The sequence below is a fragment of the Mastigoproctus giganteus genome, chromosome 6 (assembly GCF_048544385.1).
Source record: "Mastigoproctus giganteus isolate SK-2022 chromosome 6, ASM4854438v1, whole genome shotgun sequence".
Classification (NCBI taxonomy): domain Eukaryota; kingdom Metazoa; phylum Arthropoda; class Arachnida; order Uropygi; family Thelyphonidae; genus Mastigoproctus; species Mastigoproctus giganteus.
In genome coordinates, this window is record NC_143580.1 from 18,080,518 (window position 1) to 18,099,476 (window position 18,959).

At 34.7% G+C, this 18,959-nt stretch overlaps 1 protein-coding gene across 1 annotated transcript in view; it reads left to right on the plus strand.

Moving 5' to 3' along the window:
* Nucleotides 1-18,959, plus strand: part of LOC150084017 (protein Daple-like) — a 303,433-nt gene that overhangs the window by 250,313 nt on the left and 34,161 nt on the right. Inside the window, exons 23-24 of the mRNA XM_090375738.1 lie at nt 6,333-6,509; nt 13,063-13,191. Of these exons, the coding sequence (XP_090231864.1) occupies nt 6,333-6,509; nt 13,063-13,191 (306 nt within the window). The remainder of the gene's footprint in view (nt 1-6,332; nt 6,510-13,062; nt 13,192-18,959) is intronic.

The following is an 18,959-nucleotide window of genomic DNA, read 5'->3' on the forward strand; positions in this document are numbered from 1 at the left end:
ATACACTCCTTGCATCGCGCACACACAAAGACATCCCCCATGGCAATGTCATGTTCCGTACCTGAATGCTCCACAAACATCATGCAAGCTGTGCATTTTAGAAGGTTTTGATTCAGAAGGCAACTGTCCCCCTCAGTTCTCCTCTGAGCCATAGCACTTCCATTAGCTTGAGCCTTTTGTTTTGCTGCTCTGTTCTGAGTCATGTTTCTTTTAATTTAAATAAAATTTCAATTTCAGTTTATAACCCTAAATTATCTCCCAACACAGTTATAACGGGATATATATTTTTTAGTGTCAAGTATTAATTATCTCCGAGTTCCCTTTATATAACTTCCGTATCAGTTATGTATTAATTAATTATGTTACGTTGTGATCTAAGTCGGTATATGTATTTAGTTAAAAGTACAATTTAAATGCCAGTGAAGTTCAAGAAGTTTAATAGATTTTACCGATCACTGAAAATATTATACTATACTAACGCCATCTAGGTTCGATATATGACGATCGTATGACAAAGACAAAGGCGGGAAGTTACAAACGGTAATCTATGGACACTTAAGTATTAATTAACTTTCAAATCTCGCTGTCTCAATTCAGAATAAACTAACGATCCTTACTAGGTCTATAAGCTACTTACAAAAAATAATTTGATGTAAAAAATATTCAATAAGCGGCTAAATATGGCTAAAAAAAAACTTCTCGTTCAGCGGAGTTGTGACTTGTAACACGTTTTTTCTCTTACCGATACTTTTATGCAATTGCAAGGCCGAGTAAAGAATAAATACACCAAATTAATCAGAAAATCACAAAATAATGCTATACTGCTAAATTTAAATCAAAAGTTTTTAGAAAAACAATAATTTCAAATCAATAAATAAGAAAAATCCACTTAGTGGCTTTGAACACATCTGGCCCCTACTAGCCTCGTCAGCAAACACAGCATACTGTGTAGTCTTTGATCAGTTTACATTTTAACTTGCTTGAGGAACGATGTACTTCAGGGGTGGGGCTTTCCCATTGGAGCATTAAAAAAAACAATTATTCTAAAGGAATCTACAGAAAGCATGTGAAATATTCTTCAATTTCTAGGAAATAATAACTAAGATGCTGTTTTATTTTTTCTACTATAAAAGTCTTGAAGCTCAATGAGCTGCAAAACTGTTATGGCAGCAAAAGCATGAGCTGTACATTAAAACAAGCACTGTATTGTTTATTATGCATAATTACACATACCCACTAAAGAGAACTTATCCATATTTTGAGATATTATTTGTTGTTTAATACTTTATTCTATCTCTTTTACTCATTCTATAAACTCAGTAACATAGTACTCAACTGCTGTTGCTTACGACTACATATGCTAATCAGAGGTGTTGAGCAAACCATTGACTAGTTTCGACATTACTTTAGAGCAAATGAGCAGGCGCCCAGTGTGCATTGGTAAAGCTTTAAAAATGTATGTTTTATTATCTCTCTATACATTAAAAAAGTTTCCTCCTGGTGATATTTATTCGACCTTGAGAATGCTGCATGGTGGGGTAGCCAATGGGAGAAGAGGGATGTGGGAGGGTCAGTTACGTCACTACAAATGCACAGGTAAATAATTCCATAGGTCATTTCCTGATTAGATATCGATCGGTGCGTTTCGACAGGTGTCTGGAATCCTGTGAAGTTTGATTTGCTAACGTAATAATTAACACAATGCCGCGACCTAGATTGACAATCACCGATTCTGAGAGAAAACAATGCCATCAGGAATCTGCACAGAAGTATAGAGAGAAACATGAAAGGTTACAAACTAATCAGAGGTGCACTATAGTCAGTATAGCTTATGCTGCATTAAACACGCATCACACGCACACGCTAATCAGAGAATAAATTCAATGATGACAGAGCAAGTGGAAAATCAGCGCGACAGGAAGTGGATAGCTAATATGGATGAAGAACATGTTGAAACTCAGCGAACTGTTAAATGGATCAGGTCATAAGATCTTCACAAGATCCTGATAACAAAGAAACCACTCAAGTATCATATTGCGATTTAGGTGATATGGTAGATGAATGTCAACATTGTGATGGATTATCTTTTCATGGCGATCTTGGAAGAGCTGCACCTTTGTGTTGTGGCGCACTGTGGCCATAGATGCCCATGCACCTAAAAAATTCTCAAACAGACAAACCAACACCTTTGTGTTGTCATGGAGGGAAGGTATGTTTGCCAATGGCAGATACCTATCCAGACACTTCAAAGACTTTGTTTGACAATACAGAAAAAGGGAGACACTTCTGAAAAAACATTTGAGTCTACAACAATCTTTACGACTTTGCCTCCTTTAATGCCGAAAACACAGACTTTCAAGGTGGTGGCGGCCCTTATACAATGTGAATACGTGGAAGTGGGTAAAAGTAATGACGAGTTTAATGTCTGTTAGAGATGTTGCACAATTCAGCCAAATCTACATTTATGATGACGGAGAAGTGTTGATGGAACAAAGCGAGCAGGGGGCGGAGACCGTAGTTATAAAAATTTTCCCTTACTTGTGTGGAATTAAATCTCTCTCTCTCTCTCTCTCTCTCTCTCTCTCTCTCTCTCTCTCTCTCTCTCTCTCTCTCTCTCTCTCTCTCTCTCTCTCTCAGATGTGTACAATTATACATAATAAACAAAATAATGCTTATCTTTTATGCATAGCTTGTATGCATAAAACTGTATAATGGCAGTAAAAATGAAACTTAACAATCTTGTTATCTCATGCAAAAAAATTTACTGAATTTCTTCACAGCATGTCTGTTATCTTTCTCATGTTGACTAAATTAACCACTTAACTGTATATTCACAAATGTATATTTTAAATGAATGGAATTACAAAAATTCTGCTTGTTGTTAATAGGAGTGATTAAAAATTTATCTTGATTAATTAATACCAACATGTTCTGAACTTGTACCTATACTTCAAGCCCATTTAATTTGAAATGTTGAAATGGACATACAGTAGACTCTTGATTTACTGGGATAGACGGTCATAATAAAATCCCAGGTAATTGATTTCCTGGTTAATCCAAAATATCGTAAAATATTCAGCAACCGTACCTAAAAAATATGGCAATAGATAAAAAACAAAAAAACTTACCATGCTGTTTTCAAACTTGAATAATTTAAAGTTTTCATTCAATTGTGAAATTTTTGTTCGATTTCTGTTCAGTTTTGTTTGTTTAATTTCTAAAGAAAAAAAAAAACATTTACTTTAAAAACAATTTCGACACTCATGAATAATGAAACAAAATTTGTCTTTTTGCTATGCGATGGAACACATGGCAAAAAGACAATCCACACGATGCCCTGAAACTAAACTTTCGTCCTCTTTCTATTGTATTTTTGAGTGGCGGATATGAAGATAGCATTGATTGTGAGATAATTGGTACATTCATCTCCCAATCATGACTTATAACGTCTCTTCTTGATGCTTATTTACGACATGCAAAACATCTGTTTATACCTATTCTATTTATTTCTTGAATTTTATGATTTCTGGTGGATATTTTTTTCATTTTTTTTATTTGGAGTCTCGAAATGTCCTGATAAATCAAGAGTCTGCTGTATTTTGGCCCCTTCAAATTCTAATTAACAAGGTTACTATAGATCATAGAACCTTATTCATCAGGTAATTTACCAGGTTCTGTGCTCTGTTTCTTAGAACATTGAGTCAGGTTCTGTGTGGTGCCTCCGTAGCCAGGTGGGCAGGAGCAGCAGTGTGTAGCACACGCTTCTTGATTAGACGGGGTTTCGAGCCCGTGCCCACCAAATACAAAGGATGTGGAACGGTCAGGAAATGACCACCGCATATCCCCAGAGCAATATGGCCTTAGTTGCTAATGCTCCTAAAAACCAAATAACAACAACAGCAGGTTCTGTGCTCACTGTTCCAACAGTAAAATTATTGCCTTGCATAAGTATTGTAATACAGGTGACCCCCACTTAATGCTGATAATTCGTTCCAGAAAAACAGAGCGCTGAGTGAATCCGAACTAAGCGAACACTGCATTCCCATAAGGTAACATATGTATTTGTGAGTTGCGGTTGGTGCCATAGGATATTTCTTAATCAATAATAAACGGTAGTGAAAAGATGCACAAATGTCAGTCAAAATATTTAATATTCAAATTTGTGTACATATAAAATATAATATTCTGCATTACATACGTATATAATTATGTGGTAACTACTTATGTATGAAAATTAAACTTAAAATTCCAATTAAAATCATGAATATGTGAAAAAAGTGTCGTTTTTGGGTTTACTTTGGCCCTCTTCCTGGTAAACTAAAAGGAGTATTAATTTTAAATCCCCTACAACGTTACCACCCAACAATAAAGTCAATCGATCCTTCGCTGTTTGGAAACCTGGCATGTTTTTTCCTTCTTTCAATATGAAACTTCTTTTAGGCATTCATTCCCAAAAAAGTCCTGCCTCATCTATGCTAAAAACTTGTTGAGAAATATAACACATAATACCCCTCGTCAATAATTTTAACAAGTTCTCTTTTGAAAGTTTTGGCTCCTTGATCTGCACTTGCAGCTTTTCCCTGGATTTTAAATCTATTCAACCAGCCCTTACTATTTTAAGTGGTTTCACTTTTTTTTTTTTTTTAGGTGAGTTTTCTTTAGATCATGCATAAAGGCTAATCTCTCTCTCTCTCTCTCTCTCTCTCTCTCTTTTTTTATAATATTTAACTTAACTGAATTCTGCATTGGATATTATCTTCAATAAAATTAGTTTAGTCTCTCCATTTCAATCCTAATAGGTGGTCCAGCCCTAGTTGCTTGAAGTGGAACAGCTGTCTTTCCCACTGCTAAAATTAATTCTTTATTTTTTATATTTGTTCTTACAGTTAAACTTGCCAGTTCTAAATTATAGCACACATCTGCTTGTCATTGACTGGAATCGATTCGCTTCAAAACGTCTAATTTAATTTTCAAATTCAATATTTTTCTTACATTTATAGTCTTCATACTGCGTCCAGACGTTGCTGCTTTTTTATTCTTATCTGCCATTATTAACTCTTCGAAAATGTAACTGCATTGTAATTGTATCATTAATTATGATACAATGTTCGAATAAACTGTCCATTGATGTCTGGTACAATACTGAGTGATGACTAGACTTTGGATAAATGCATATAATGCAAATATTACAAGCAATATACTTGATCATTTTTTAAAATGTTGATCTTGCAACTACATAACAAGTCATAACTGTACTGCAATTAAATTAGCGTGTGAGAAAATTTCACTGAGCGTGGGAAAATTTCTCAAGTCGGCATGGGAAGCATTTTAATGCTGTTTTGCTATTCATTTTCAAGCTATCGACTTCATCAAATGAAATGATTTCATTAAATATGCCAAAAATGCAATCTGTAAAAGAGTGTTATAGTGATTTGTGACTGCTTTATAGCAAATCAGTGTAAAGCGAACTGCATTATAACGAGGGCCTGCTGTAAAAGAATATTAAACTTTTAATCATAGTGTAGCTCTTAACATTTACCATTACCCATTCTAAAATATCTTTCAGTGTGGCAGATTTTTCAAAAATATTTTATTACCAAATTAAAGATACAATTAATTATTAATGATCATGAAAGAAAATACAGTTAATTTTAAAAACTTAATAACAGCGATGCATTTGGGTATAATGCAACTTACTGTGTGGCCATTGAATATCAGTTAGCAACCTTTAAAGCACTCACGTGGGAGAAGTTGAACCAGATGGATGGAGAGCATCAGTTCACCATTTGACATGAATAGGACAAATGAGATGACCAACAGTTTCACAGGGTGGAATCAGTAGTGCATTAATAGCAGTGAACATAATGTACTTTTTGAATAAAATGAAAGGTCAGGTGAGAACATCAGTAGCAATGAGCATTACAGTAGTGATGATGAATTTTTGGCATTCTATGGTAAATAAGAACTTTGTTTGGCATTGTAATTTAGCTTAGTAAGCATTTGGAATTTGTGTTTCAGATAGATTTTGGAAAAAAATAAATTTATTTTTTTCCTAAAATTTGCCTTTTGAAACTTGGGCACATTTTATGGTTTGGTTTGTTTTACCATCTGGGAAATGCAGTAATAACTTTTGGATGCCTGATTACATTCCAGTACTCAGAGTCAGGGAATATGTATACCAATAAATTCAGAGTGTTAATGTACAAGATTCGTTAAATCTGAAAATATTTTCCGTTCCTTGTTTTATTCATATATAAAAGTGTACCAATAATTTGTCAGTACCCTCTGAGTAGCTGCTATATATATGATTTATCTAACAATTAATCTTGTAGGTTCAGCAACAGCTTCAGGAATTACAGTCTAGCCACTGCTCTCTTATGAGTGACCATGAAGTTCTTCAGAATCTCCATGAACAGCTTACGTCAGATTACGAATGCTTGGCCACAACGTACAGTTCACTGAAATCTGCACATAAGAGTTTAAAAGTGGAACATAACAGTCTGAAGGTGGTATGAGAATATAATTTTTTTTTTTTTTTATATTGTTTTTTCCCTGGTTTATTAAATAATTTTCAGAATTGCAAAGATGAATTGTGTTTTAGCCTATAAAATTTTGTAGGTTCGGACATGTACTGGCTGGGCAGCATGATTTCGAAACATTGATTTTATTTTAACTTATTAATTTTTTAGCTTTTTGAGAGTTGTCACAAGCTTCATGCTATCAATCACATAATTTTTTTTTTTTTTTTAAATTAGTATGTATATATTACAGTGCTATATTTACTGTAATATTTATTTATTTATTAGAAATTTAAGATGTTTAAACCTGTGTTAGCAATTTTATTGGGTTTCTAACTTTTTTTAGTGTTTTACTTACCACACTGAAAAGAATTTTTTTTTTTTTTTTGAGTGCTCTGCACCTATCCCTATTTTTCCCATAAGCCCTGTTGTTTTTAATTCACAAAATGCCATAATGCAGAGATTTTTAGGAACACATGTACCATGTTATAGCAGAACCGACTGTACATGTTTCCTTTAGCTGATCTTGCCAAGTTGCCTGTCTTTGGACCCTTTCAAGAAGCTCGGTATTTTTTTTTTTTTTTTTTTAGGTGTCTCTATACCTGAACACAGTATTTCAAGTGTTATTTACACAATTGCCTTATACAGTGAGATTATGACCTGCTATCTATGCAAGTGTTTGATAATTCACCACTTATTGTCCCTTTCTATGCTGCTCAGAGAACTTTATTGTTCACCAAAGCCTTTTTGGCTCTACAGTTTTTAATCCAGTGCTGCAAAGTGTAATGTGTATGACCTTATACTTTGCAGCATTAAAACATGGCTACTCTTTTCTGACCATTCTTGCTTGTTACTGATTACTAGCCACTCTTCCAATGTTTACATCATCATTAGCAAATTTTGACATGCCTTCTGTCCTTCATCAATGTCATTTAAGAAAATCAGAGCTAACTTTAGCCCAAGAGTAACCATTAATCACAATGCCCTGAAATCCATTTTAGAATCTTACCCATGATCCCAACATGTTATTGCTTATACAGTAACTTTTCATGAGAGGCAGAGTCAAATACTTTGCTAAAATCCAAATATACAATGTTGAAATTATTTCTTACATCCAGCTCATGAGTGACCATGTCAAAATAGCTAACCAGGTTACTTAAACAGATTTTTTCCCCCCATAATAAATTGTGTTTTGTACCCTTCAGAATTCCATTTCTGACTGATTGTCCCGGAATTGCCTTTTTATCATAGTTTCCTTCCTGTTCAGTATTAGGCCTAGTGCTTGTTACGATCTCTCTCCATCTTTGCAGGAGTCTGTCTGTCTGTCTGTCTGTCTGTCTGTCTGTCTGTCTGTCTGTCTGTCTCTCTCTCTCTCTCTCTCTCTCTCTCTCTCTCTCTCTCTCTCTCTCTCTCTCTCTCTCTCTCTCTCTCTCTCTCTCTCTCTCTCTCTCTCTCCCCCCCCCCCCAGGGTTTGTAGTTTAGAATCTCTTTCAGATAGCATCCATCCTCTATTCTCTCTACATGCTGGACCTATCTGATTCTGTGATAAAATTCATTACTGAAGTTGTCTCCAGTTCTGACAGGATATCTTGGTTTCTTTTGCCAAGTCTGGTATAGCCTGCAGTTCTGTGCATGAAGTGCATTTCTGCACCAGTCTACCTCCTCCTATCCCCTTTGCTTATTGTCCATGCTTCGGAGCCATAGGTCTGATGAGGGTGTTATGTATTCGTGTCCTTGTTTTCTTATGCACCAGATTAGATTTAAAAATATGATTTATAGTTTTAATTTTTCCTATGTAATTATTTATTTTTTTGCTCAAGATCTTTTTATTTTTCATAGGACAGGTGGTATCCCAGGTATGTGAAAGTATTAACTTGTTTGATAATATTATTGTCAATGCAGATCTTGCTTCTTATTGGATCTCTTCCTTTAAATGCCATCACTTTTGTTTTTGAAGTTGAAATTTCCATATCAAATGATTTTGCTATTTTGTTTAATGAGAAGATGGCTTTCTGCAATTAGTTCTCATTTTTTTCTATTAGAATCAGCAAAAAGCAGTGTGTCCATTCTTGCTCTGTGGCTAATTTTGATGCCTGTCTTAGAGATTTTCCTCCATTCTCTTATAATATGATTTATATATATATATGTCGAATAGAAGTAGGGACAGTCCACACCCCTATCGCACCCCCCCCTGTATTTTTTGTCTCTAATTCAGTTGTTTGTGATTCAATCATAATTTTTATTCTATTATTTTTATAGATATTATGGATGGCCTCAATCAACTGGTTTGGAATATTGTCTTCTTTTAAGATTTCAAATAGTTTTGTTTGGTTCACCTTGTTGAAGGCTTTTTCGTAATCTATATAGGAGATGGGTTTCCAAATTAAACTCTTCTTTTTTCAATCAGGAGCTTGAGTGAAGTAAGCATCTGCGCAGGATGTTTTTGTAGTAAAATTTCAATTTTAAAAGGCTTGAGTATACTTTATATCCTGAGTTTAGGAGACTGATTCTTCTGTAGTTATTGCAGTCATTTATATTGCCTTTTTTTTGAAAATTGGCACTGCCAGAGCATTTTGCCAGCTGTCTTGTAGTGGGTGGCCCAGAAAAATTATATTCAGTTCAAGTAGTTTAATTTCAATTTTTTTTTCCTGAGTATTTGATGAGCTCTATATTAATTCCAATGTTGCCTGGACATGTTTGATTTTTACTATTTTTAAGCACTGTTTCCAGTTCATTTTTATCATAGTATCCACAATTTTCCCTGCTACTGTAACTACTGACGTACTTGTCAGTAGTTACCAGCTTCACCCCTAGAACCATTTTTTAAGTGCTAAGATGTTGTCAATATATTAGCACTTCTCTAGTTAAATGGAATCTCTCCCAAGTCCAATGATGCCCTCATAATTAACCTTAATGGTTCCATGCACTGTCTCACTGCTTTCACAATTACTAGGTATATGTGATCAACTCCAGGAGCCTTACCTGCCTTTAGGCTTGAAAGATTTTGTAATAAACAATCTGTAATTTCATACTGTGGTCAGCTTTGCTTACACGGCCAATCTTCATCAAAAAGGTTCTTTCGTTTATAGATTGATATGAAGCTCCTGTTCAATTCATCGGCAACATCTGGTCTATGGCTTTTCCATACTCATTAAACAAGAGTCCCATTTGATTCATTTTCTTTGTATTAGCACATAAAAATTCCTTGTTCTACAGACCCAACTTATTAAGATGCTGAGAGGTACTAATGACCTCATATGATTTATGAGGTCATTGGTACTCTATGAAGAACCTGCGGCCAAAGTCAAGAATGGACACCTGGTACCTCCATCACGATAATGCTGCAGCTCACCGTGCCAAAGCCTGCACCGAATATTTAGCATTAGCATTAGCATTAGTAGAGGCATTTGATGCAAGCAAAAAAAAAAAAAAAAAAAACCCACTTCCACTTCACCCCTCTGTTCGTTCAAAATACCTGTCCAGCTGAGCCTTAAACTTATTTAGGCTATCAACCTCCACCACAAGGGATGGCAGTCTGTTCCACCAACCAACCACCCGCTGGCTAAAGGCAAATTTCCGCACGTCTATCCTACATCTGTCTTTCCTCAATTTGAATTTATGCCCTCTCAGGTGATTTTTCTGAGCTAGAGGAAGAATCCCATCAGCATTGAGCATGCTTAAACCATTCAAGGCTTTATACACCTCTATCAGATCACCTCGCTGGTGCCTAGTCTCCAGACACTGTAATTTGCAAAACTTAAGCCTTTCTTCGTAAGAGCACCCCTTTGTTCCATTCACTAATCTTGTTGCCCTTCTCTGTACTCGTTCCAGCAGCTCTACATCCTTCTTGAAATGAGGCCTCCAGACCTGTATACAGTACTCTAGGTGTGGCCTGACCATTGCCTTATACAATGGAATAATCACCTCCTTATCCCTGCTGGAAAAATTCCTGTATATCATTGACAATACTCCATGAGCTACTCTTGCAGCCCATCTGCACTGCTCAGAGAACTTCATATCTGCCTGTACAATCACCCCCAAGTCCCTTTCATTCTCTACCACTGTCAGTGTAGTACCACAGAGTTGATACGTTGCTCTGGGGTTGCTGTTTCCCATGTGTAGTACTTTACATTTGTCAATTTGACCACGACAGGACTGAAACTTCTCGAGCACCCTCCCTACAGTCCAGACCTTGCTCCCTGCGACTTTGCACTGTTCCCGCATGTGAAAATGAAGCTAAAAGGGAGGCGGTTTTCCAGTGATGAGGACCTTCTACGGGCTTGGGACAACGAGTGCGCTTTACTCCCTAGTGAAACTTGGCAGAACTGGTTTAAAGATTGCTTTCGGAGGATGGAGAGGTGTATTGAATGTAGAGGAAATTACTTTGAAAAAATTAAATAAACAAAGCTGTATTGCAAAACTTTCCTAGTACCCTTTGTACAAATCTGTTCATGAGCACACACTTCTTAACAGATGATGATACAATATGACAGTATGATGTAAATTGTTGATTTGTCTAAAAAGAAACAACAGCATGTTTTCCTGTTATGTTTTTTTTTATTTTTTTTTTATTCTGACGTACCATCCATAATTTCTCAAATAAATCCATCAGAATATGGCCAGTTAATTTTTTTTTTTTTTTTTTTTTTTTTTTTACTGATCAAATTGATCTTCTTGCTTATTTATTTTTCTTGTTCCCCAAAACAGTATTTCTTTATATATTTTCTCTGAAGTACATATTAAAAAATTCAAATCAATTCAATCCAATACGAGTATTAAGAGTTTTAAAAAAAAAGACCTTGTTTATATTTCAGCATGACCAGATAAGTCAGAGGAGTTTACAACTTATCATTACGAAAATTAACAATCATTAATCATATTTATTAATGATCACATGGGCTCGAACCATGGTCAACTCAGATGTGTGCTATTACATTTCTGCACAGATCATTTGGCTATGTCAGGCCTTTCAGCTTGTAAACCTTTTGTGATTTGAACTATCATTTCAAAAAATATATATGATAAAAAAATAAATACTTATAACCAGTGCTTTTTTTGTGACAGTACGCAACGGTACGGCATACCTGCACCTTTATTAACAGTGACGTGTGACATTTGGATGCAATGCACTTCGAAATTTATAATATTCCGTAAATTTTTTCACATGTTTACCTACTATTCAAATAAGCTTAAAATGATTTAACTAAATTTGCATTTTTTTACTGTCTATTAAGATATTTTCTATGTAAAACTGTATAACCATTTTTATAATTCTAAATTACTCAGTCGGACCTCTGTTTAATTATTTTGAATTCCCCTTGGAAGTTACATTTAAAATAGTTTTGGTTGAGGGAAGAAAATTTTCATATAAAGTTTCTTTAGTGTGTTACATTTTCGATATCTTATTGCATGTAAAAGTAAAATTGAAAATATTCAAAAATTTAATTAAGTACAATACACAATTACATTTACTGAACAAAACATTTAATGAGAAAAATTTTTTGATAATAAAATTTAAAATGCTGCTTAATTCACTTTCCTCGCGGGTCGTAGGTTGGACATCTATGTGAATCAACTGAAAGCGCCCCATTCGAGAATTAGAAAAGTGATTTTCTTTTACCTCATAAATAATCATCTGTTATTTCGCGGAAATGCGTTATCCACATTTTTCCGAAATTTTTCTCCCTATCTCTGTTTACACTTTACTTTACCTGAATATCTGAATGATACTGATATTTTGGACAGTTTCAAAAAAAAAAAAAAAAAAAAGAAAAGAAAAGAAAAAAATTTAAATTTCAGAACTAGTGACAATACCGATGACGAGAGAAGGAAAATGAGGACAACGAAGGTATTAAACCTTCTAAACATGAATTGTTTGAATTTGGTGAAAATGAAGTTAGAAAATTGTCAATTAGAGTTAAATACAATTTGCGGATTTCGGGGATACCTAATTGATAAGGTTTCCAAAGAACTGAAGCATTTGATGAACGCCCTGAGTACGATACCAATTTCACCAAGTGAATGTGAACGAGGATTTTCAGAAATAAATCTGATTGCCAACCAGTGCTTCGTTAATGACAAAAACAGTTTCTTCACTGCTGTTCCTTAAAATTGTGGGCCATCTGCTGACCTGCTGTTATCCAGCAAAATATTTTGGTTCTTGGCTGCTTCGGAAAAGTCATTCAGCAACCGATACAAAGAGCAGGAAAAGAAGTCAGCATAGGGTGTTGGATGAGAACTTAATAAAAATTTGGAATATTCTACAAAAACTTTATTATGAAATTATTTTTACTTATTTTACTCACATTTTACTTATTTTTTTTATATACTTGAATAATAAATTTATGCTTAATAAACTGTGTTAATATACTTAATTTCTGTTCTTATTCTAAAAAAAAAAAAATTACTACTAAAGTAACAATATCGTGGGGGGGGAGGAATTAGAGTACTTTTCATATCCTTTTAATTTTCAATTTATTTTTAAAAATTTTCTTCATTGTCCTTTTATAATCCATCATTTAATGGCACTTGATGAAATCAATAGGAGAAACTTCAGGCTGCTTTATTCTCCCAAGAAGAAGTTATGAAGCTGAAAGAAGTCCTAGAAGATGAGCGTGCCCGATCTGATGGCAGAAATCTGATTAGTTTGCGCTCTGACAATACCCAACTTAAGGTAAATCTTATGAATAATCAGGTAATTTTGTATTATCTATTTTGGAGAATTTGCTATGTTTAATTACCCTTGTGAGAAGTGCTGTGTAATTAAACTAATCTTGTTTTTAACTATAGGTAATTTTTTATCACATAAAACAAAGCTCTTCTTCCCCCACCCCCCATGTCTTGCACCAAATACAGTCAGAACTCTCAAATCTGTCAACCTCAGGATTTCATCTTTTCTGGAAATCAGGTGGTCATTTTATATTTATAAAAAGATGAAAAATATTGCATTTGTTATAGTGCAACTTATACATAGCACTGTGCAAGTTTTTTTTTTTTTTTTAATTATGAATCAACGGGGGAGTTGGAAAAGAAGCTTCCTATATCAAAAATAAAGGTAATCCCTGTTGATTTATAATATAATAGAATATAGGAATTATCGAGCACTTAATAGCTCTCAATTATCTAATTTTTTTTTTAATACATAAGTAACATACAGTACATGGAAAAGTAGAATAAATATATTGTACATAACACATATGGCAAAAATAAAATTATTTTCCCTTTCAAAATATACTGCACATAGTACAGAATATTTTGGAAGGGAGAAAGTGAAAAGTTTCACCCAGTTGCTTCAGTGAAGTCTTGCCATCGAATGTCTTTGACAGCAGCCTTTTCCCCAAATGTCAAGGATCTGTGAATGCATTTTGAAAGTCTTCAGTCCTTCAGACAACTTAATTTTCCTTTAGGCAGCATATGGGCAAATATAAATGGATGAAAGGTGTAACATTGATGTTGTTTACAAGTGATAACCTAAAATTTGTAAAAACATTCACTAAACAGTGAAAGTGTTGACTGAATATTTCACATATGAATGGGGTCACCATCTCTCCAGTTTTACAGTCTAATCTCTGGGTTTTTATTATAAGGAAGCAGAACTAATGGTGTGGATGGAATGGACTTTGGCTTCTTCTCTCTCTTGGAGGGTGGGTCCTTACCCCAGGAGGAGGGGAGAAACAAATATCTGTGTCTAATCAAATTTGATAGCCCTATGTACAAGCTTAATCCATCACCTATTGTCAGTGAATAGCTAATATTATTCATTAATAGCAGTTAAATAATTTCATAACTTAATAACAAATGTAATGATGTCATTGGAGCAGGATAAAAACTTTCTCCAAAAGATGGTGGTACAGAGATTGTTCAGTATGCCGACATGTTTCAAGTAACAACCAGTTTTGTTAGTAACATTAACGTTCCATGTCATAATTTTGCAATGGAGCAAAGGACAAATATAAAATTTTGCTTTAAATTGGGATAATCTGTAAAAGGAATGAATGAAAGGTTATAAACTGTTTATGGTGATGAAATGTTAAGATATACCAGTGTGTTTTAATGCTGTAAGGTGTTACAGAAATGGACATGCAAGTATTCGTAATGACCTAAGAAGTGGGCATTCATGACCTCTCAAAATTAGGACAGAGTTGCAAAAGTTTGAGAATTGTGGCAAGAGATCATTTGAGCTTCAGAATGACAGCTAAGTTTTGTATGAATAAGGAGACAATTCATCATATTCACATGAAGATTTAGGGGAAAGGAAGGGCTGTGCAAAATTTATGCTGCACAGCCTCAGAGATGAGCAGAGGCAACACAGTGTCATCATGCAAAGACTTCATCCAGACGTGTCAAAACAATCCTGATTTCCTCAACTCTATTGTCACTGGAGATGAGCGTTTGGTACAGCTACGACCCATTTTATGACACAGTTGGGTTCCAGCAAAACAGGGTTGTAAAATGAAAAGTTGTAAAACAAGACCAAATTATAATGTAATTGAATGAGATAGGTTCCAAAATTCTCAATTTTCCCAAGTATGTACAAATATTTCTGTTTATAAATATTAAATATTTTAAACATTTAATGCGCATGTTTTATTTATACTTATACATAAAACAATTAATAAAATAAAATTTTAACTTACTTTGGTCCTGTGGGGTCATCACTTGAGTACGTATTTACTTCACTGATATTTTATGTGACAATGGTGTAATGGGGCGACATTAATTGGAGGTTTCTGGTTGAGGATCATTGGGTTTGGAGGGTACCTTTCCTTTCTTTGTCAAGAACTATAGTACTGATGACTTCCTGCTTCTTTCTTCCAAGATGTTGTAGTAGGGCATCAACATCATGTTGACACCTCTTTCGATGTTCTCAATCAGAATCATTATCGCAAAGTTTATCAAATGCACTACGAATTTTAGCAAGAGCACTCTGAATATGTTTTGTTTTTAATGTTCTCATTGGCTCCAACTCTTTCACTCCATCTGGTGTGTCAACTTCATGTTGAAGTTGCACAGTCAGTTCCTCCAATTCCTCCCTTGAAAGTGGCTCACCATGACTCTCCAGCAACTGGTCAACATCATCTGGATCAACGTTGTCAATACCAACATCCTTAGCTATGCGAGAAACATCTTTAGCCACTTCCGAAACTGTCTCAATCCTTACAAAATCAATCACTACTTCGGGCCACAATTTACACCAGACGCCATTCATGCAGGATCAATGTTTGTGATGGCATTCAGGATGTTATATGACATCTGGTAGTCCCTCACAGTTATATCAGACTGCACAGCCTCAACAATCCCTTTGAAAGTTGTATGCAAATAATATACTTTAAATGTTGCAGTTACACCCTGGTCCATCGGTTTCAGACTGCCTCCGTAGCTGAGTGGTCATGAGTGGGAGTGCAGTAGCACATGCTCTTTGAGCAGACCGAGGTTCAAGCCCCTGATTGCTGAATATGGTCGATCTGCCAACCTGCACTGGACCAGCGTGGCAGATTATGGTCCACTTCCCTCAGCACGAATTGTTGAGGAGGCTTCCATCCTGCAGTGGGTTGATAATATCTGCACTTTACCTTTTTTTTTTTTTTTTTTACCATCAGTTGCAAAAGTGAAGTTGTATTGGGAGGCAAATACACAACCTCAACTTCCAAATGGTCATTGTGGATTTCTTGGAGGTTGGCTGGGTGTCCTGGGGCATTGTCCAGCACCAACATGACTTTGGGAGGCAAACCATTTGCTGCACCAAACTGAGCAACCTCTGGACAAAAGTACGAGGTGTACCATTCGCTAAAAATTGTCTGAGTCACACACACCTTTTTGTTAGAGCGCCAAAACACAGGAAGTCATGTTTTCACAATGCCCTTCATCACACGAGGCATCTCAGATTGGTACACCAGTGGGCCCCAGGTGCCAAGCGATTGTGACTGAGCAATTTCTCTGTGCTTTCACTGCGATTTTCAAAAGGTGAATTCTAGTTCTCTTTTACGTTCTTCTCCTTAATAAATCCTTTTAGTTAATAGCAGCTCTTTTATCAAAAGACCCAGAGCGCAGCTCTAACTGTGCAGGGACTTTCTAGAAACTAAACAACAGAAGGATTGCAAATTATGGTGCGGACACCCAATCACCTGACGTAAACCCAACGCTTTTATGAGATAATCTAGGCCATCAAGTCCGTGAGGTCTGCCACCTTCACAAAATTTATGGGGAACCTTGCAGATCACCTGATAATGTTAGTCAAGACTTATAAAATTAATTGCCACGTCTGTGTAAAGTAGTGATAAAATCTCATGGAGGATATTTTGATGAAAAATCAGTATTATAATGTTAATATTAATCATTTCAAATTGTTTTGCTGTAAATTTTTCGATGATTTATAAAAAATCTTAAAATATGTTGTATTGGGGTTTTTTTTATGTTAATTGTCATTGTCATAGTTAATTTTAAAAAAAATGAACAAAAAACAGTTATGATACTCTGATTCCAAACTTTTAGGTGGGAGTGTGTATGTATATATATATATATATATTAGTAAAATTATATGCCTAGAAATGCCTGTATTCTATGTCATGTTGAAAATAACACTTTAATCTGGTTCTCTTTTACGTCAATAGATATATGCTTGTACTAATTGTAATATTATTTGATACGTCAATAGTGAGATATATGCTTGTAATATTATTTGACATCCATTTGGCCTAATTTTTTCTATCAAAATTCAAAACTTTATTTATTAAATTAATTTTTGATTATTATTACATGAATACAGTTTATTACAGAAACAGGGAGCCTGCATATTGTTGTCTTTTCTCTCAATTTTGGTGGATTAAAATATACTGATATTTTATAATACTGTTTCGAAAAAATTTTTCTCTAAATAAGGTGCCTCCGTAGCCAGGTGGGAAGGAGCAGCAATGCATAGCACACGCTTCTTGATTAGACCAGGGTTCGAACTCGTCACCACCAAATATGGAGGATGCGGAAAGGTCAGGGAATGACCACCGCATATCCTGGAGCAATATGGCCTTAGTTGCTAATGCTCCTAAAAACCAAATAACTAACTAACTTCTCTAAATAACCACTCTTATATCACATGGGTTAAAATTTTTAAAAGGTAGTTTATTTAGGCATAATTGACTGAATGTACTATACAATTAGATAATGTTTTGAGAACCTTTCTAAAATCCATCATCACCCAATACTTGGCTGTACTGTTAACAGCCTCATGTTTTGCTGAATGACTAAGTCTTCATTCAGTGAATCTAACTGACTGAGTTTCCTTCATTCACTGAATGAAGACAGTCATTTGGCAAGACAGGAGGCTGTTAATAGTGAATCTGAATGACTGTCTCCTTCATTCAGTAAATGAAGGAGACTTAGTAATTTGGCAAGATAAGAAGCTGTTAACAGTACAGCCAAGTATGGTCTGATGATGGGTTCTGTCAAGGTTCCCATAACGTTACCTAATTGTATAGTACATTTAGTCAATAAGCTAAATAAACAAACTTTTCAAAAACAGTGGTTATTTATAGAGGAAAATTTCATGGAAAATCACCATGTTACATAATTTCCTAATTACAGTAAGTGCCTGTTATAGTTATCATTGGTTATTAGAATCAGCTGCTTTAGAGAATCAAATTTCAAAGAACCAATTCAAATCGATAAATTGCAATAAACATTCATTGTTTATTAGAATCACATCTTCGGTTATAAGAATCAATTTGAATGCCTCTGTGATATTTTTCTAAAGCACACTCCTGGAGGTCACATTTCTAGAGGTCACAATCATAAAATAATAAAAACAATTTGCAGTTTTCGGTTTAATGGGCCTTTTTGTTCGTACGATCTGTTATAAACAGATAGTTACTACAGCTTTAACAGAAGAAGAAATTGCCCCGTCTGCGACGGATAATTTCACCAAGGAGGAGGAAAATGAAGATGGACCCGAACGAATTCCAGTTACAAAACTGCAAACTCATGAAACTATAGCCATCCTGAGGAGAGCCTTGGAGGAAACTCGTGCAAGTGATCATGAATATAGACTGTTATACAATATAGAAAAATCTATAAATAGACTTTGTAGTGATAATTTAAAGCAACCTAAAATAAGTGACTATTTAAAATTACATATAATTATATTACAAAGTGTTACGTTTAATTAATATGTATATTAATTAAGCTATGTACATAACTTAAGTTTAAATTTATATTTATTTTGCTGACATGTGGATAATATTCTTCCAATTTTCACACATCATTTAATTGGTAATAAACTTTTGGTAATAAAGTGTAAATTTGTGCTTTATATCTTTATTTTTATAGCCTGTGGATAATATTCATCAATTTTCGCTTATTAGAACTGCCATTTATTAGTCAATATTCAATTTGCAAATGTGATCATTATAACCGGTGCTTACTGTATAATAATATTTTGGTGATTGACCC